Source organism: Diplotaxodon limnothrissa, linkage group LG3, assembly GCF_057381915.1.
Source record: "Diplotaxodon limnothrissa isolate DT_005_m linkage group LG3, D_limnothrissa_male_GT1.1, whole genome shotgun sequence".
Lineage (NCBI taxonomy): Eukaryota > Metazoa > Chordata > Actinopteri > Cichliformes > Cichlidae > Diplotaxodon > Diplotaxodon limnothrissa.
This window is the reverse complement of record NC_140598.1, coordinates 40,453,378-40,471,524: the sequence shown is the minus strand read 5'-3', so window position 1 is coordinate 40,471,524 and position 18,147 is coordinate 40,453,378. Positions and strand designations below refer to the sequence as shown.

Here is an 18,147-nt window from a genome sequence, read left to right as displayed (position 1 = left end):
GTACGTTCTGTTCAGCCCCTGTCATTTTGTCTGCTTGGAGCTTCCAGCAGTTTAGGACCTTATATTTTTAATCATTTGTGTTCAGCTATTTGTTTTCCTTCAAATGAAGATGTTGTACTGAGTATTATGATTTGATGAGGTGGATAGAATACAACAGACTCAACATTTAATAAAAGAATCACCAACCAGTAATGTGTCTTTTAAGATGGCGCTGATCTAGCGGCAGGCTGTCGTAGCAGCTGTCTTCGTAAACACCCCCCCCCCCCCCCCCCCCCCAAATTTCTTTTTGTTCCTGCGATATCTCTATATTTCTCTTTTTATATAATATTTATCCATCATAACTCTGTTTCTGCACTCAGTGAGTGCATGTTGTTTGTTGTATATTTCCTGCTATGACAACTTAGTTTTCCTCTGGGATTAATAAGGTTTTTCTGATTCTGATATTGGTGCTGAACCTACGAGGCAAAATAATGCTACACAATACAATGGTCTGCAGTAGTGCCCTACAATAATACAATAAATTTAACTGGCTTAAATATAAAAATCTTTTTGCTGTCACAGGCGACTGGCAGCAGGCGAAGAGTCTGCAGGAGGAGCATCTCAGCACCTGTAGTCAGAAACATTGGTTCTTCACTGAAGGTGACAAAGAAAAATCGCCAACATTATTCTACAGACATTAATTGGTTATTATTTTAATGATAATAACATCTAATTCTGTACACAGTGACATTTTGCCTGTTTATCCCAAATGAGAGACAAATCACTGCTGAAGAAAAATAATGTTCTCAACCTGCTTACATTAAATCAATGGATGGATGAAATTAGCCGTTTTTAACCCTCCCGAAAATAAGCTTCTCAAGGATCAGTTTTTGGTCCTGGATTTTTTTTTAACCTTTACACACTCTACATGTTGTATAATAAAGTATCTATTAATATGTTCTAGTGTTGCACATGATACATTTTTCACAGCTGATACACAGTTGTGCTTTATTCCCTCTGATAACCTCTGATAGCGTATTTTGTAAATAGTATTACATCCTCTGCACACTTTGGCTGCTCTGAAAATGAAGGCAACAAACCAGAGAAGTTTGACTCCCTGGAAGAACTTATAAGTACACCTAGGGCTGCTCAATTAATCGAATTTTAATCACGATTACGATCTGGGCAACGATCATTAAAAATGACTGAGCCGATTATTAGCCCCTCCCTCGTTTATCCGCGACACCTTAAAGGCCGGTCCGTGAACATATTGTCGGGCATAAACCGGTCCGTGGTGCAAAAAAGGTTGGAGACCGCTGATTAAGAGGACCCGAGGGAAGCTCGGAAAGCTAAGCAGAAGTTATTTGGAGAGGAGAGTGACTGCCGTTGTTTGAAAAGAGAAGTAAAAAAAAACAACTTCAGTGGTGTTGCACACTATTTTATATTATTTTTTAAAGTCATTGTTAACCCTTTAAAGCCGGTCAGAGCAGCACGCTCCGTTTTGTGTAACTATTTTTTTTTTTTTTTTTTTTTACTCTTTATTTTGTACTTTTTCCTTTGTATTACATACGGACAAGACATTAATAATAATAACACAACAACAAACACACAAAAAAAAAAAAAAAAAAAAAAAAAAACCACGAGAGGTCCCGCCCTATAAGGCTGACTGAGACTTATAAATTATCCATTTTGTCCACTGTTTTCGGTGTTTGTCAGATTTCAGTCTCAGAGTGTAAGTCATTTTTTCCATTGTATATATGTCCTCGATTACGTCCATCCAGTCTTCCAGTTTTAAAGGATCGCTTTTCAGCCAATTCTTTGTTATCACCTTTTTGCTTGACAACAACATAATCTTAAACAAATACCAGTCCTCCTTTTTTACATTTTCCCATATTCCAAAATACATTACTCGTGCCTCACACAGTACTTCATACCCCAGCACCTTCGTCATTGTTGCCGCGATTCTTTCCCAATATGATTTAATATATTTACACTTCCAAAACACATGTGAGTGATTGGCGTTCCAGTCTCCACATAATCTCCAGCATTGTTGGGGTGTTTTCAACTGCTTGCTTTTGATATATGGAGTAATAAAAAACCTAATCACATTTTTCCAGCCATATTCTCTCCATCGTCTAGAGCTAGTGGAGTTATGCTGTGTGAGACATAAGGATCGCCAATCATCCTCTGACAACTCAATTTGTAGTTCCGATTCCCACTTTTGTTTAATATATAATGTTTCATTCCTATTCGAATTTTGTAGGCCATCATATAATTTCGACAGAATTCCTGATGGAAGATTTTTATATGCACCTATTATTGTTCCTATTATACGATTTCTTTCTCTCGAGAGCTTCTTTCTAATTTCTGTATTGTAAAAGTGTCTTAATTGAAAGTACCTAAATAAATCTGATTTATCCAATCCGAATTGTTTCTGTAGATTCTCAAAAGATTTAAATGTTGTCCCATCTATTAATGTACACATTGCTGTAATTCCTTTATTGACCCATCTTAAAAATGTACTATCCCATTTTCCACTTTGGAATTTTCGAGAGTATGCAGGCCAAATCAGCAATTTACAATCTTCTGTAATTCTATATTTCTTCATTATTGTCCACCAGAGTTTAATAGTAAATTCAGTGATGAGATTTTTGTTCGTGGGCTGGGTAGTTTCTTCTCCCAATCTTGCTTGTGGATGACATGATAGGCAATAATTTAACTCTATATGCTTCCATTTTGAAGTATATTCTGATGAACACCAGTAAACAGTATATCTCAGCTGGGCTGCATAGAAATATTCCTTGAAATTCGGGAGGGCAAGTCCTCCTTTTTCTTTTCCTGATTGGAGTATTTTAAATCTTATTCTTGGCTTTGTCCCTTTCCAAATAAATCTACTAACTAATTTATCCCATTTACCAAACTGTGCATCTGTTATTTGGACTGGTAATGAGGTGAATAGGTACAATAACCGGGGAAGCACATTCATTTTTATTACCTCTATTCTTGAGCTAAGGTCCTTGACAAGCGGAGCCCATTTAATCAGATCTTTTTGGATTGTGTTACTAAACTTCACATAGTTTGCCTCGTATAAAGTACTTGTATCACTAGTTAAATAGACACCTAAGTATTTGATCTTATTTGAATCCCATTTTAGTTTAAGTTCATTTTGTAATAATTCTTTGGGGAAATAATTCAGACAGAGTACTTGAGTCTTTACGATGTTTAGTTTATATCCTGCGTTTTTACCAAAATATTTTAATGCTTTAAACAGCCAAGGAAAGGTCGTATCAGGATCCTGTAGATATATAATTATATCATCTGCAAAAAGACCTATTCGTTGTTCAAGTTTGGAAACAAAAACCCCTTTTAAGTCTGTACTTTGCCGTATATACTGAGCCAAAGGCTCAATATACAAAGCAAAAAGAGCTGGACTCAAGCAGCAACCTTGCCTAGTTCCTCTAAAGAGCTCAAAGCTGTCTGTCAAGTCCCCATTTATTTTAACTCTAGCCATTGGCCTATGATACAGGGATTGTATACACTTAATGAAGATACTGTCAAAGCCCATTCTCTTCAAAACAGCAAAAAGAAATATCCAAGAGACTCTGTCAAAAGCCTTTTCAGCATCTAAACTCACTAAGGCTGTTGGGATTTTTTCTCTATTAACTTCATTAATTATATGCAATGTGCGTCGTATATTGTCTTGTGTCTGTCGCCCCTTAATGAACCCTGTCTGGTCTTCATCCACCAGGTCAGGAAGGAACAGCTCTAAGCGTCTTGTGATTATAGATGTAAATAGTTTATAATCAACATTTAAGATGGAGATTGGGCGATAAGAATCACAGTTTTCCTTGTTTTTACCTTCTTTCGGTAAGACTGAGATGATGGCCTCTTTCCAGGAAGGTGGAATTTTAGCGTGTTTTATTGTCCAATTAAAAGAATCTATCAAAATAGGGGCCAAAACCTCTTTAAAAGTCTTATACCACTCATTGGGGTACCCATCACTCCCTGGACTTTTATTCGTCTTCAATCTCCTTATTGCCTTATCCAGTTCTTCCTTTGTAATTGGTTTGGTTAATAGTTCATTTTGAGTTGTCCCTATTGAAGGGAGGTCTAACTGATCCAAAAACTCTACAATTTCTGGTCCATTTTTCTGATCCGGTTGACTATACAATGTTTTGTAATATTCTTGAAAAGTGTTTTTTATCTGTGTTGGTTCATATAGTAGTTCCTTGGTATTTGGATCTCTAATCTTGTTGACTGCATTAGTTATTTGCATTAATTTTAACCGTTTAGCCAATACTTTAGTTGCTTTGGAGCCAGACTCATAGAATGTTTGTTTTGTGAATCTCAATTTCTTTTCTATTTCCTCCATAGTCAAATCACTTAATTGTTTTCTTACGTTTTTGATTTTTTCGGCCAAATCAGGACTCAAATCTGTATGCTTTTTTTTTTCCAAATCCCTTAATTGTTGTTCTAATTTGGACTGTGTAAGCTTCTTCATTTTTTTGAGGTAGCTGGTCCTTGATATCAAATACCCCCGAGTTACTACTTTCACAGTATCCCAAATTATTGTTGGGTCTATCTGATCATCCTTATTGTGGGCAATACAGGTTTGTATTTCTTTTTTGATCTCTTTTACCTCAGATTCATTATTGAGAATACCAATGTTCAATTTCCATAATAATTTCTTTTTCTGATTATGTAGGTGAATGGTCAAATGAATGGCGTTGTGATCCGACAAGTCGGCTATACCGATATTGCATTCTGTGACTCTATGTTTATCACTTCTATTTATCAAAAAAAAATCTATCCTAGAGTGAACCTTATGGGCTGCTGAGAAATGGGTATAATCCTTCTCCAGAGGGTGTAATTCTCTCCATACATCACAGAGATCCACTTCCTTTATTAATGAGTTAAGAGATTTAGATTTATTATCTTTGCGTCTTTTTTTGCTTGTAGTATCTTTAGTATGATTTAATATACAGTTCCAGTCGCCCCCACATATCAAGGTCCCCTCACTAAAGCTTATAATTTTTTCAGATAGTTTTTGATAGAATTTTGAGTTGTCCTCTGGAGGGGCATACACATTTATCAGGGACACCACTTCATTATTAATCCTCCCTTTAACAGCAACATATCTACCCTCCTTGTCACAGATTTCCTCTAACTTTTCAAAATTTACCGTGTTAGCTAATAAAATTATAACTCCTCTTCGTCTGCTATTCTTACATGAGCTATAAAAAGAATTTACATAGCCAAGCTTTTTAAATTTTTCATGTTCTTCTTTTGACATATGAGTTTCTTGAATGAATATAATCTGTGCCTTGTGTCGTTTCAATTTAGATAGCAATCTACTCCTTTTAACTGGATTCCCCAGACCATTGATATTGATTGAAATAATTTTTATTTTACCTACACCACTCATAATTCGTACAGTGTACAATGATCATCCCCTCTAGTTTAAGAAAATAAAATAAAACAATATTACTAGACATTAAACAAAAATTAAACACAAACTTGCGACTCCCAATTAGTAGGAAGAAACTGTCTCCCACCATGACCCCGTTGGTAGATCTAGGGTAAAAAACCTCCGTAAAGGAGGGCCCTATGAAATATTTGAGAACTGAAGAAGTAGTTCCCAAATTATAGTCCAACGTATTTACCTCCATCCGGTGTTGCTCCTCCAGAACTTTGAATTTAAGAGGCCTATAATTTTCTGATCAGTAACAGGGGGAAGATATCCCCCGAACTAATCAGCATTTCTCTGAAATTCCTCCAATTTTTTTTTAACTCTCTGCCTCGGGGAAGAAATTTGCTCTCGATGGGAGATTGAGGCCCGTTTCCACTCTCGACACCTTCTGCTTAGCGCATCGTCCTCCTCAGATGCCGCCGGGATCTGGACATCGTATCCCCTCCTCTGCATCTCCATAGCCGCCTCTCGTACGTTACCGTAGTTTCTGACTCCGTCCTGCCAGTGGATCCGAATGCTCGTGTAGGGAGTTTGGAAGCGCACTCCCGCTTCCTTTAGTATCCGCTTAACTTCTCTGTATTGTTTGCGCTTTTGAACAATATCTGATGCATAGTCATGATCAAAGTAGATCGTCTTGCCATTCACCTGGATTTGCTTCTTTTTCCAAACTTCTCGAAGTACGAGTTCTTTCGTTGTGAATTCCTGGAAATTAATAAGAATCGGACGTGGGAATTCTCCAGGGCGCGGTTTCTGTACAGAGATACGATGGGCCCGCTGGATCTTAAGTTCTAGCCCGGCCGGTATAGGTATCTCGTGCTGTAGCAGCTCCGAGACAAAGTCTTGGACAGATCTCCCCTCGGAGCCTTCCTCCACTCCAACCAGGCGTATATTATTTCTGCGGGATCTTGACTCCAGGTCCACCAGCTTGTTCTGAATAAATTTCTGTGTTTTCAAGCTTTGGAGGAGCGCTTCAATTAACTCCATTGTCACATCTTCTATATTTCCCACTCGATCCTCGGCTTCCCCCACTCTCTTCGACAGAGTTTTTATGTCCTCCTTTATCTTGTCGAGCTTACCGCCCAATTCCCGCTGTAGCGTGTTAATGCCTTCTCTCAGCCTTTCATTATCTTGTTTCATTTCTGATTTCAATGATTCGATGGCTTTTAGTAATTCGCCAGCCGAATCTCTAATTATGCCATCGGGGCTCGTGCAGTCTTGTCCTGTTGCGTTATTGGTATTTATTTTTGCGGCTTTATCATGTCCCCTTGGCATTTTGGCCTCCTTTTGCCTTATTCCTCACCAATTATGTTCGTTTTGCTCAATTGAATTGTCTGTTGACGAGTTTTCGGTGTTTTAAATTCCTGATAGGGAGCTACCACCAAACGCGTCCACTCAATCCGCCATGACACCCGGAAGTCCCCTTGTGTAACTATTTTTAAATCCCTGTAGAACCGGAACCGTGTAAGCTAGCGCAATAATTTGTTTTGCATATGAAACCGGAGGAGTTGTACTTACATCTGATGCCATCAGCTTGTCCTCGGTCAGGGTTCCCTTCCACATAAAGCTTTGCAAAAACTGCATAAAAAGCGCTTGCAGGAACAAAAAATAATATTCCAGAAACACGCTTTGCCGATCCGACCAGCTGTTCGTAACACTTCCCACAGTGAAACAGACGTCAGCGCGAACTGTCGCATGTCCGCCATTTCCTGCTCGAAACCGGAAGTGACGTCATTTTCGCTGAAATGTAGTTGTTTTTTTTTACTTGTAGGCCTTAAAAACCTATACTGGTCATGTTTGACTTTTCGGAATAGTTGCTAGGATGCTTAGAACTCGAATTGCACAGCTGGAAATAGTTTATTTTGATGCTGTTTTCTTTGCAAATTTGCATCATAGGATTGTTTTTTTTGTTTTTCCTGCAGTATATAAAAATTGGTGTATCTCCAAAATAAAACTATGAAGACACTCAAAATAAATTTCCTGTTGTTGTAAACTATTTTTTGCAACTTTTTTGTATTTAAAGTTTTGAGGGATAAACCTCTTAAATTTCTCCAAGTAGAAATATATGTTAAAAAACAAAAACTATTTTCAATTTTTTTGTAGTTTATTGCACTTTTTTGCAATTAATGTAGTTACTATGGACTTAATGCATACATATTATTAAAATATGGGCTATAACAGTTGTATAGCAACTTGAAATACTCCAACAAATGGCACTACAACATGTAAAAAAATAATATAAGCTCTGGCGGACTTGGTTCTATAGTAGGTCTTAAAGGGTTAAATAAATATCGTCAAATAATCGCAATCTCAATTTCAGTGAAAATAATCGTGATTATCATTTTTGCCATAATCGAGCAGCCCTAAGTACACCTACACTGAAGACTAATTCATGCTTCTTTTGACCTGGACAAGAAAAAGCCCCCTGTAAAGTTATGAAATCTTAGTAAATGAGGAAAACAGGAACAGCTCTGTAGCCAGGCTGACTAAGCCACCGGTCTAATGTTTGGACACACCTTCTCATAGGGCTGTGCGATATGACCAAAATCTCATATCCCGATATAAGACATCTATCATGATAACAATATAAATCACAAAAATGTAACATTTTCTGTATTATAATGACTTTTTACATTATAGATTCTAATTGAAATCTTTAAAACTCCAAATGAACACATATGGAATTAGGAGACAAAAAAAATGTTAAGTAACTCAAAACATATTCAGATTTTAGATTCTTAAAAATTTTAGATTCTTTAAAATAGCCATCCCTTGTATTAATTACTAATTTTCACACTAGGTGTGTGTGTGTTTTTGTATGTATGTATGTATGTATGTATAGATATATGTATGTATATGTACACTAAATAGGTTTTGTGAAGTGCATGTCACTGTTTTAGTTCTTTGTCATCATAGGCAAAAGAAGGGGAAGTGTGCTGAAACCTCTTCAAATTTATGACCTCAACAAAAACCAACCAATGCCAGCAAGTAAAGATGAACGACTTGTGATCCCTGTGGAGAAGACTTTCATCACTATGAAGAAGGCCAGAAGACGCCAGCGCATTGACAGTGGAGACAGAAGCTTCACGTGCAATCAGTGTGGAAAGGCTTTTACTCATAATAGCAGCTTAAAACAACACCAGCTTCTCCACACTGGCATTAAACCATTCAGCTGTGATCAGTGTGGAATGTCTTTTTCTGACAATAGCAACTTAAAAAGACATCAGCTCGTCCACACTGGTATTAAACCATTCAGCTGTGATCAGTGTGGACAGGCTTTCAACCAAAATAGCAAGTTAAAAAAACACCAGCTTCTCCACACTGGATTAAAACCATTCAGCTGTGATCAGTGTGGAAAGACTTTCACTGTGAATAGCAACTTAAAAAGACATCAGCTCGTCCACACTGGCATTAAACCATTCAGCTGTGATCAGTGTGGAAAGACTTTCACTCAGAGTGGCAGCTTAAAAAAACATCTGCTCATTCACACTGGATTAAAAGCATTTAGCTGTGATCAGTGTGGAATGGCTTTTACTCAGAATGGCAGCTTAAAAAAACATCAGCTCGCTCACACTGGATTTAAACCATTCAGCTGTGATCAGTGTGGAAAGACTTTCACTCAGAGTGGCAGCTTAAAAAAACATCAGCTCATCCACACTGGATTAAAAGCATTTAGCTGTGATCAGTGTGGAAAGGCTTTTACTGAAAATGGACATTTAAAAAGACATAAGCTCATCCACACTGGATTAAAAGCAATTAGCTACAATCAGTGTGGAAAGTCTTTTTCTCCGAGTAATGGCTTAAAAGAACATCACCTCGTCCATGCTGCAGATAAACCATTCCTCTGTGCTCAGTGTGGAAAGTGTTTCACTGAGAATGGCAAGTTAAAACAACATCAGCTCATCCACACTGGCATTAAACCATTCAGCTGTGATCAGTGTGGAAGGACTTTCACACAGAATAGCAGCTTAAAAAAACATCAACTCATACACACTGGATTAAAACCATTTAGCTGTGATCAGTGTGGAAAGTCTTTTACTGAAAATGGCAACTTAAAAAAACATCAACTCATCCACACTGGATTAAAACCATTTAGCTGTGATCTGTGTGGAAAGTTTTTTGCTCATGGTAACTGGTTAAAAGAACATCAGCTCATCCATACTACAGATAAACCATTCACCTGTGATCTGTGTGGAAAGTCTTTTACTTATAGTAAAAGCTTAAAAGATCATCTTCTCATCCACACTGGAATTAAATCATTTGTCTGTGGTCATTGTGGAAAAGCTTTTACTCAGAGTAAAACTTTAAAAGAACATCAGCACATCCACACTGGAATTAAACCATTCAGCTGTGATCAGTGTGGAAAATCTTTTAATCGGCGTAGAAACTTAAGAAAACATCAGCTCCTCCACATTGGAGTTAAACCATTCACCTGTGATCAGTGTGGAAAGTCTTTTACTCATAGCAAAAGCATAAAAGATCATCTTCTCATCCACACTGGAATTAAACCATTCAGCTGTGATCAGTGTGGAAAATCTTTTAGCTGCATGAGTTCCTTGAAAGAACATCAGGCCATCCACACTGGCATTAAACCATTTGTCTGTTGTCAGTGTGGAAAGGGTTTTGGTTGCATGGATGCATTCAAAAATCATCAACTAATCCACACTGGAGTTAATTAATATTAATTATATATATATATACATATATATATATATGTGTGTGTGTGTATATATATGCAATAGTTACATCCTTTTTACATAAGCCCTTTTCTACTCTGTAATATTCTTGTCAATTTTCTTGATATTTATTTATTATCCACTCTTTTAATCCTTGATATTTATAATTGATTGATCTTTATATATTAGTGCTATTTCCTAAATGTGTAAAATCTGTAACAGAATGTGTTGTTTGGAGTTTAGTCTGTCACTGTTGCTATTATTAGAATTTCTCTTGGAATAACTGTAATCCATATAATTTCCTTAAGGATTAATAAAGTATTCTGATTGTTTCAGGATTCATGACCTGCTATTTTCCAATGACAAGTCTGCTTACTTGTCTCTTTTGCTCGTTTCTCCTCCTCTTCTTTAATCTTTTTTCCTAAACTTAGGACCTGATGGCTTTGAACTTTTCTTGTCCATCTTCCATTGGTTTTACTTTTGTACTCCAATATGAACACCCATCCTCCAACTCGAGGATCACCACAACATAACTTAATAGACCTACACCTTAGTTCACAGATTCACTTTGTCTAGGGTTAATTTCTGAATCAGAATCAGAAAGGGTTTTATTGCCAAATGTTGAGCAGGTTTGCAACATTAGGAAATTGCTGCGGTGCTTCAGTGCAAACATACTGTCATAAATTACGCTTAAATAGACATGAAAATAAAAATAAGAATTAAAAGTGCTAAGTAGATAGATATATACATGATATATACATGAGTGCAGGTGGTGATCAGTGCCAAACATGGAATGATGCAGTGAACACAGCGTAGGGTCATGTGTTAGTGGTGGGAACAGTCATACGGTTATTGTTCATGTGTCCAACAGCAGAGGGGAAGAAACTGTTCTTATGGCGAGAGGTTCTGGTGCGAATGGACCGGAGCCTCCTGCCTGAGGGGAGCAGGTCAAACAGACTGTGTCCAGGGTGAGCTCGTGCAGCTCGGATCTCAGCTGACCCAGCTGAGATCCGAGCTGCACGCCCCAGTGTCCTGGAGGTGTACAGGTCCTGCAGAGATGGGAGTCTGCAGCCAATCACCTTCTCAGCAGAGCGCACAACACGCTGCAGTCTCTGTTTGTCCCTGATAGTGGCTCCAGCGTACCACACAGTGATGGAGGAGGTGAGGATGGACTCGATGATTGCAGTGTAGAATTGCATCATCGTCCGTGTTGGCAGGTTGAATTTCTTCAGCTGCCTCAGGAAGTACATCCTCTGCTGGGCTTTCTTAATGACGGAGGTGATGGTGGGCTCCCACTTCAGGTCCTGGGTGATGGTGGTACCCAGGAAGCGGAATGAGTCCACAGATGGGGGTGTCAGTCAGGATGATGGTGGGGAGTGGGGCTGTGTGCTTCCTGAAGTCCACAATAATCTCCACTGTCTTCTGGGCATTCAGCACCAGGTTGTTGTGGCTGCACCAGGACACCAGACATTCAACCTCCCTCCTGTAGGCAGACTCATCCCCGTCCGAGATGAGTCCAATAACGGTGGTGTCATCTGTAAACTTGATTAGCTTGACAGACTGGTGGGTGGAGGTGCAGCAGTTGGTATACAGGGAGAAGAGCAGAGGAGAAAGAACACAGCCCTGAGGGGAGCCGGTGCTGATGGTCCGGGAGTCCGAGACATTCTTCCCCAGCCTCACATGCTGCTTCCTGTCCGTCAGGAAGTCAGTGATCCACCGGCAGATGGGATCAGGCACATTCATCTGGGAAAGCTTGCCTTGGAGATGGTCTGGAAGGATGGTGTTGAAGGCAGAGCTGAAACAGGATCCTGGCGTAGGTTCCTGGGGAGTCCAGATGCTGCAGGATGAAGTGTAGGGCCATGTTGATGGCGTCGTCTACAGACCTGTTGGCTCTGTATGCAAATTGCAGGGGGTCCAGGAGGGGGGCCGTGAGGGTCTTGAGGTAGGAGAGAACCAGGCGCTCAAATGACTTCATGACCACAGATGTCAGAGCCACGGGTCTGTAGTCATTTAGTCCAGTGATCCTAGGTTTCTTGGGGACAGGGATTATGGTAGAGGACTTGAAGCAGGCAGGCACATGACATGCCTGCAGTGAGGAGTTGAAAATGCCAGAAAACACTGGGGCCAGCTCGTTTGCACAGTGTCTGAGGGTGGCAGGAGACACACCGTCTGGGCCGGAAGCTTTCCGAGCATTCAGACTCTTAAACTGCTTCCTCACACCTGCTTCATGAATATGAAGAGTTGTGGTGGTGGGAGGAGGTGGTGTGAAATCCTCTTTTGTGTGGGGTGAGGAGGGGGGTGTTGTAGGTGAAGTGTTTGAAGGTGGTGATGGCTCTATGGAGGGGGGAGAGGTGGGGGAATGAGTGTCCAAAGTGTCTCTATTGTTGGGGCCGTTGGAGGTGTGAAGGCTGCCTGATGGCTCGTCAAAACGGCAGTAAAAGTCGTTAAGGGTGTTGGCTAAGAGCAAGTCATCAGTGGAGTGGGGGGTTTTAGGCTTGTAGTTGGTGATATTCCTAAAACCTTTCCACACAGAGCAGAGGCCGAGTCATTCTCTGGGATTTCACACAACCCAGGATTCAAATCATGAATACATAATGGGATTGGATTTACGACATCATGATTGAAATGTGCCCTATTTGGAAGCAGCAGGGCCCCCTCCTCTGTCGACAGGTTGTGTGAGACTTTAAATCATCAAACTGTAAAATTTTAAATTGTCATTAATCCCTTTACCACTAGTCCTAAAGTGTATATGTATTTTCTTACTTTTCTTATTTTTATTGTTTGTTTACTTGCAGTGCTGTAATTGGAGCCTCGTCGTCTCGTCTCTCTATATACTGTACTGTATATCGCGGAGATGACAATAAAGTTTAATTTGACTTCAGCATAGCAGCAAGCAGGCACACCGAGGGCTCTCACGCTCACTTTATAGAATTTCGAAAAAACATCGGTGCAAATTATAAGTCTGTATCACAATGTCTGGTGTTTTCGTGTTTGTTGGATTGTTTTTATTTTGTTTTAGTTTGCAAGTTGGTTATTAGATGCCGCTCCAGCCAGCCAGATAATCCCCCGCAGCCCTGCCCTCTCTTCTCTGTGCCGCAAGCAGCAGGTGCACCTTGCAAACAGAGGGTACCTTTACTCGCAGAAAATGGACGGCAGAAAACTGATCGGTGCCTATGCCATCTCCAAAATGCACTGGCTGATGATTGGGCAGTATGAGTACGAGCAACTTTTTTTTGGGAGATGCCCGTGATGCCGCCGCCACCCTGGGCAACCGCCCATGTCGCCCCTGTCAGAGTTTTACCCCTGATACTGCTGGATAAACAGAAACTCACTCAGGAACGAGGTCACACAGAGCTCAAGTTTTCACTCACGAGAGGGAAGCAGTTGTCTCCAACTCACTTCAACTTGCTTCCCCCTGCAGGCTGCTTTTATTATTTACACACATGAATATGCATAGTCTCATTAACATGTGATATCTTAAACAAGCATATATGTGAACAAAGAGCAACTGTGTGTGTGTGTGTTTGTCAAGATATGGCTCCGTGAACGCCTCCTTAAAAAAACGATTCTAATTTTTTCTGCAGTTGAAAGTATTTTTTGCCACAAAAATAAAGCTTCCTGTTTGTGTTTATTTCCCTGTTTGTGAGTCATGTGTTCTATTTTACATTCAGTACCATCATGACAATGCTAACATGAGACAAGCAAATTCTGACATGATCTCTTCTTTCACTAAACATTATGGAAAACCACACCAGTTGGTTATAATCAAATACAGCTGGACTCAAATGAAGGTGTAGAACCATCTCAAGGATGATCAGAAGAAATGGACAGCACCTTAGTAAAATATATGAGTGTGACAGCAAATGGTCTGAATACTTAGGGCCATGTGATATTTAAGTTTTTCCTTTTTTAACAAATCTAGAGAAATGTCAACAATTCTGTGTTTTTCGGTCACTATGGGTTGCTGTGTGTACATTGAGGAAAAAATGAACTTAAATGATTTTAGCAAATGGCTGCAATATAACAAAGTGAAAATCTGAATACTTTTGGTACCTACTGTAGTGTATGTGAGCACCCTTGTGTACAACTGTGCACATGAGCGCTCTTGAGTTCAAAAGGTTTCTCCATGCAAAGATCTGCTTGAGGGTTTGGGGAGCCATAGCCCTACCCCCCAAGAGCATGAAGCGGGCGCAGAGGAGACCCAGGGCCGGACATCCACAGTGCAAATGGAGGACCACCAGAGAGGCAACCGCACCACCCTCCCTGAAAGAGCTGAGGAAAGCCGCAGATGTGGGGTCACCCAGCACCACGGTGCAGAAGCCACAGAGGGCCGCAGTGACGAGCCCACAGGGCCCGCCGGTAGCAAGTCGCACCAGAGTGGACCGAGCCACAGAGACCCAAGGCAACACCACCTCATCGGAAGGGGCCCGATCTGGCCACAGGCGCCATGCCCCACCAAGCAGCCATCAGGAGTGAGCTGGATAAACACCCGAGTGCTCAGCCCTGAACGCAGAGAACCACCAACTCACCGACGACTGAGGGCATCGGCCACCAGCAGGTAGTGAGGTGGGTGAAGGTAGGCTAGATATTCCAAGTTAGGCGGAGGTGGGGACTCGACCTGACTCATAGATATAGACAAACTGGCACACACAGACAAAAGCATACATTCCCACCCTTATTAACAGAAATACAAATACTCAGCACTCGCCCAACATGGAGAAAAAACAGAAATGAACACTATACACCCATTCACACTCCCCAGACATACTCTATACTCTCGATTACAGGTATTACATGGGAGGGGCATGATGATTTCTGCCAGAAAGAAGTAGGTGTTATCATCCGAAATTTGCGTCATCGAAACACACACACACACACACACACACACACTGGCGCTTTTAAGAGTTTGGCCATTGTGTGTCTAGGTCAGTCAAACAGCCTGGAGCTGCTAAATTTGAATCCACCAATCACAAAGGCTGCTTCTTTCCCACCAAAACAGCTGCATCTGCTGTAGCCCTTAACCCTTTAGAGCCGATCGGAGCGGGCACGCTCTGTTTTGCGTAACTATTTTTAAATCCCAGTAGCACTGCAACCACGTAAGCTAGCGCAAAAATTTTTTTTGCATATGAAACCGGAGGAGTTGTACTTACATCTTATGCCATCAGCTTGTCCTAGGTCACGGTTTCCTTCCACATAAAGCTTTGCAAAAACTGCATAAAAAGCGCTTGCAGGAACAAAAACATAATATTCCAGAAACACGCTTTGCCGATCCGATCAGCTGTTCATAACACTTCCTGCGTTGGAATAGACGTCGGCGCGAACTTTTGCATTTCCGCCATTACCTGCCCGAAACCGGAAGTGACGTCATTTTCGCGGAAATGTAGTCTTTTTTACCCTCAGGGCCTATACTGGTCTTTTTAAAAGTTATCTTTGACTTTATGACTTTCTGTGTCGTTTCTGGGATTCTTAGGACTCATATTGCACTGCTGGAAATAGTTTATTTTGATGCATATGCTGCTTTTTTGCAAATTTGCAGTATAATATTTATTTTTGTTTTTCCTGCAGTGTATAAAAATTGGCGTATTTCAAAAATAAAACTATGAAGACGCTCAAAATAAATTTCCTGTGGTGGGAAACTATTTTGTGCAACTTTTTTGTATTTACAGTTTTGAGGGATAAGCCTCCTAAATTTCTCTAACTACAAATATATGTTAAAAAAGCAAAAACGATTTTCAATTTTTTTGTAGTTTATTGCACTTTTTTGCAATTTATGTAATTACTATGCACTTAATGAATACATATTATTAAAATCTGGGCTATAATGGTTGTATTGGTGTATAGCAACTTGAAATGCTCCCAAAAATGGCTCCACAGCATGTAAAAATATAATATAAGCTCTGGCGGCCTTGGCTCTATGGTAGGTCTTAAAGGGTTAAATACACGAACAGAGAGAGTACTTTCTGCAATCCAAGGGCATAGATTAGGTTTTGGCATTGGTGGGGACAGATGATTCAACCACCAAACCCTGCCCTATTTCTTTTTCCCCCCTTCTTGTCTTTGCTTCTTAATAAAAAATAAAAAATAAAAAAAGGAGAAATATGCTTGCCTACATATGCTATTCTACATGTTTTTAAACCATTTAAAATTACAATTCTTAGTTTTATATGTGAATTATATAATGTTAAATTACTTAAGTATTTTAGGCTTTAGTTTACTTAACCTTCCTGCCTTCTTGGGACCTTTTTGTGCCACTGCTATGTGTTAAATGGCTGCCATTTCCACTGTGTTCAGTGGAATATAACCAAACTTGCCACAGGATAGTTTTTACCTGTCAATGTTAATATTCCAGTGTGAATTCCTTAAATCAGCCTAAAATGGCTGAGCAGCAGAAATCCCCACACCCATCACCCTGGGGACCATTTCCTGCCCATTGACTTCCATTATAAACGCTATTTTTCAACCCCAAATTATCATTATATGATTTTATTTTTTCTTCTTTTCTTGGATGTCAATGAAGACTCAGGGCCTTGAAGTTTTAATTTTTAAATTGCAAAAAAAATGCAAAAAAATAATGGCAGGTCAAAATGTATGTTGGTGCCAATCTTTGGTCCATCTAAAGGCCTACTTATAATGACAATCACATATTACTTCAACTGGTTTTTTGTGGAAATATTTAGTTTCGTTTTTTGTTTTTTGGGGCTTATAACACAGGGCGCTCATGTAATAACACTGGGATTTGAAGGGTTAAAACAACGAAAATATAATTAAAACTTTACATGAATATTTCAGGGAGAAGTAGTTTTACAAGGTTGGCTAATTTAAAGTGGAATAAAATATGGATATATGGTCTTTTTATGGCGTTTTTGGGCGTGGCTGAGAATGGTCCCTAGGGTAATGGGTGTGAGTTTTTTAAAGGATGGCAGGAGGGTTAAGCCATATTCCATATATATCAGGTATCATACAAAGATAAAAATAGATTCATGACAATAAAATAATATGACTTTAAGGACTTAACAACATTACTTCAGTTATAGTACACCAACATCTCTTACACATTAGCACTAAGGGAACACTGAATGACCTGGTGGTTTTTGTCCATAAAGCTACTCATCTAAGATTACCACAAAGTAAAAGATCGATCAGCAAGATTACGTAACATTTTAGGCACACTATTGCCCCTATTAAGTCAGTGAGCTGGGATCTTTTATTCTAAACATGAACTACTGTTATAGCAACGGACATGGACTACTGGTTCTAGTGATGGTAAATTTGATTCTTTTTACTGAATCGAGTTTTAATGAGTCACTCACCAAAGTGAATCGGGTGTTTTGAGTCATTTGATTCACTGAGTCAGTTGACCAGAGAGTGCAAAAAAATTTACATTTTCACTCAAACTTAATTTGTTTCTCTTTTCATGTAAATCCCACTGCTAAGATGAATGATTCTAAAAAAATGACAGGAAGCATGTTTTAATAGTGTGATTTGGCCATCTGAACATGCTACCCAAATAAAACTATGCAGGAACCATGTTTTAATAGTGTGATTTGGCCATCTGAACATGCTACCCAAATAAATCCCAGCAGGAAGCATGTTTTAATAGTGTGATTTGGCCATCTGAACATGCTACCCAAATAAAACTATGCAGGAACCATGTTTTAATAGTGTGATTTGGCCATCTGAACATGCTACCTAAATAAATCCCAGCAGGAAGCATGTTCTTAACGTCCTAGCGAAATAACTCAAAGTTTTTAAGTGTGATTTGGCCATCTGAACGTCCTACCTATACGACCGAGCCATTAACTACGTAAGGTAGCATATTCTGATAAGGTAGCACGGATTGATAGATAAGACCATAAATTTACGCTACGGTAGGATGTTTTGACAAGGTAGGACGTTTTGTCAGAACACAGGCATTGGCTGGTCATCCAGAGCGATAAAATGAGTCAGAGCCTCTGACTCATTCCCAACGCTTGAGCTCTCAGCGAAGGCGGTCGCACTTTCTCCTCTCCTCCTCACCCTTATCTT

At 39.7% G+C, this 18,147-nt stretch overlaps 1 protein-coding gene across 2 annotated transcripts in view; it reads left to right on the top strand.

Moving 5' to 3' along the window:
• Positions 1 to 10,125, top strand: part of LOC146635840 (uncharacterized) — a 44,504-nt gene extending 34,379 nt beyond the window's left edge. The window contains exons 1-2 of one of the 2 annotated variants that reach the window (XM_085349168.1): positions 568 to 639; positions 8,363 to 10,125. In XM_085349168.1, the coding sequence (XP_085205294.1) occupies positions 8,425 to 10,125 (1,701 nt within the window). In that variant the 5' untranslated portion in view covers positions 568 to 639; positions 8,363 to 8,424. Of the gene's footprint in view, positions 1 to 567; positions 640 to 8,362 lie in introns of those variants that run through there. The other variant, XM_085349166.1, reaches the window with a different exon arrangement.
• The last annotated feature ends 8,022 nt before the right edge of the window (positions 10,126 to 18,147 follow it).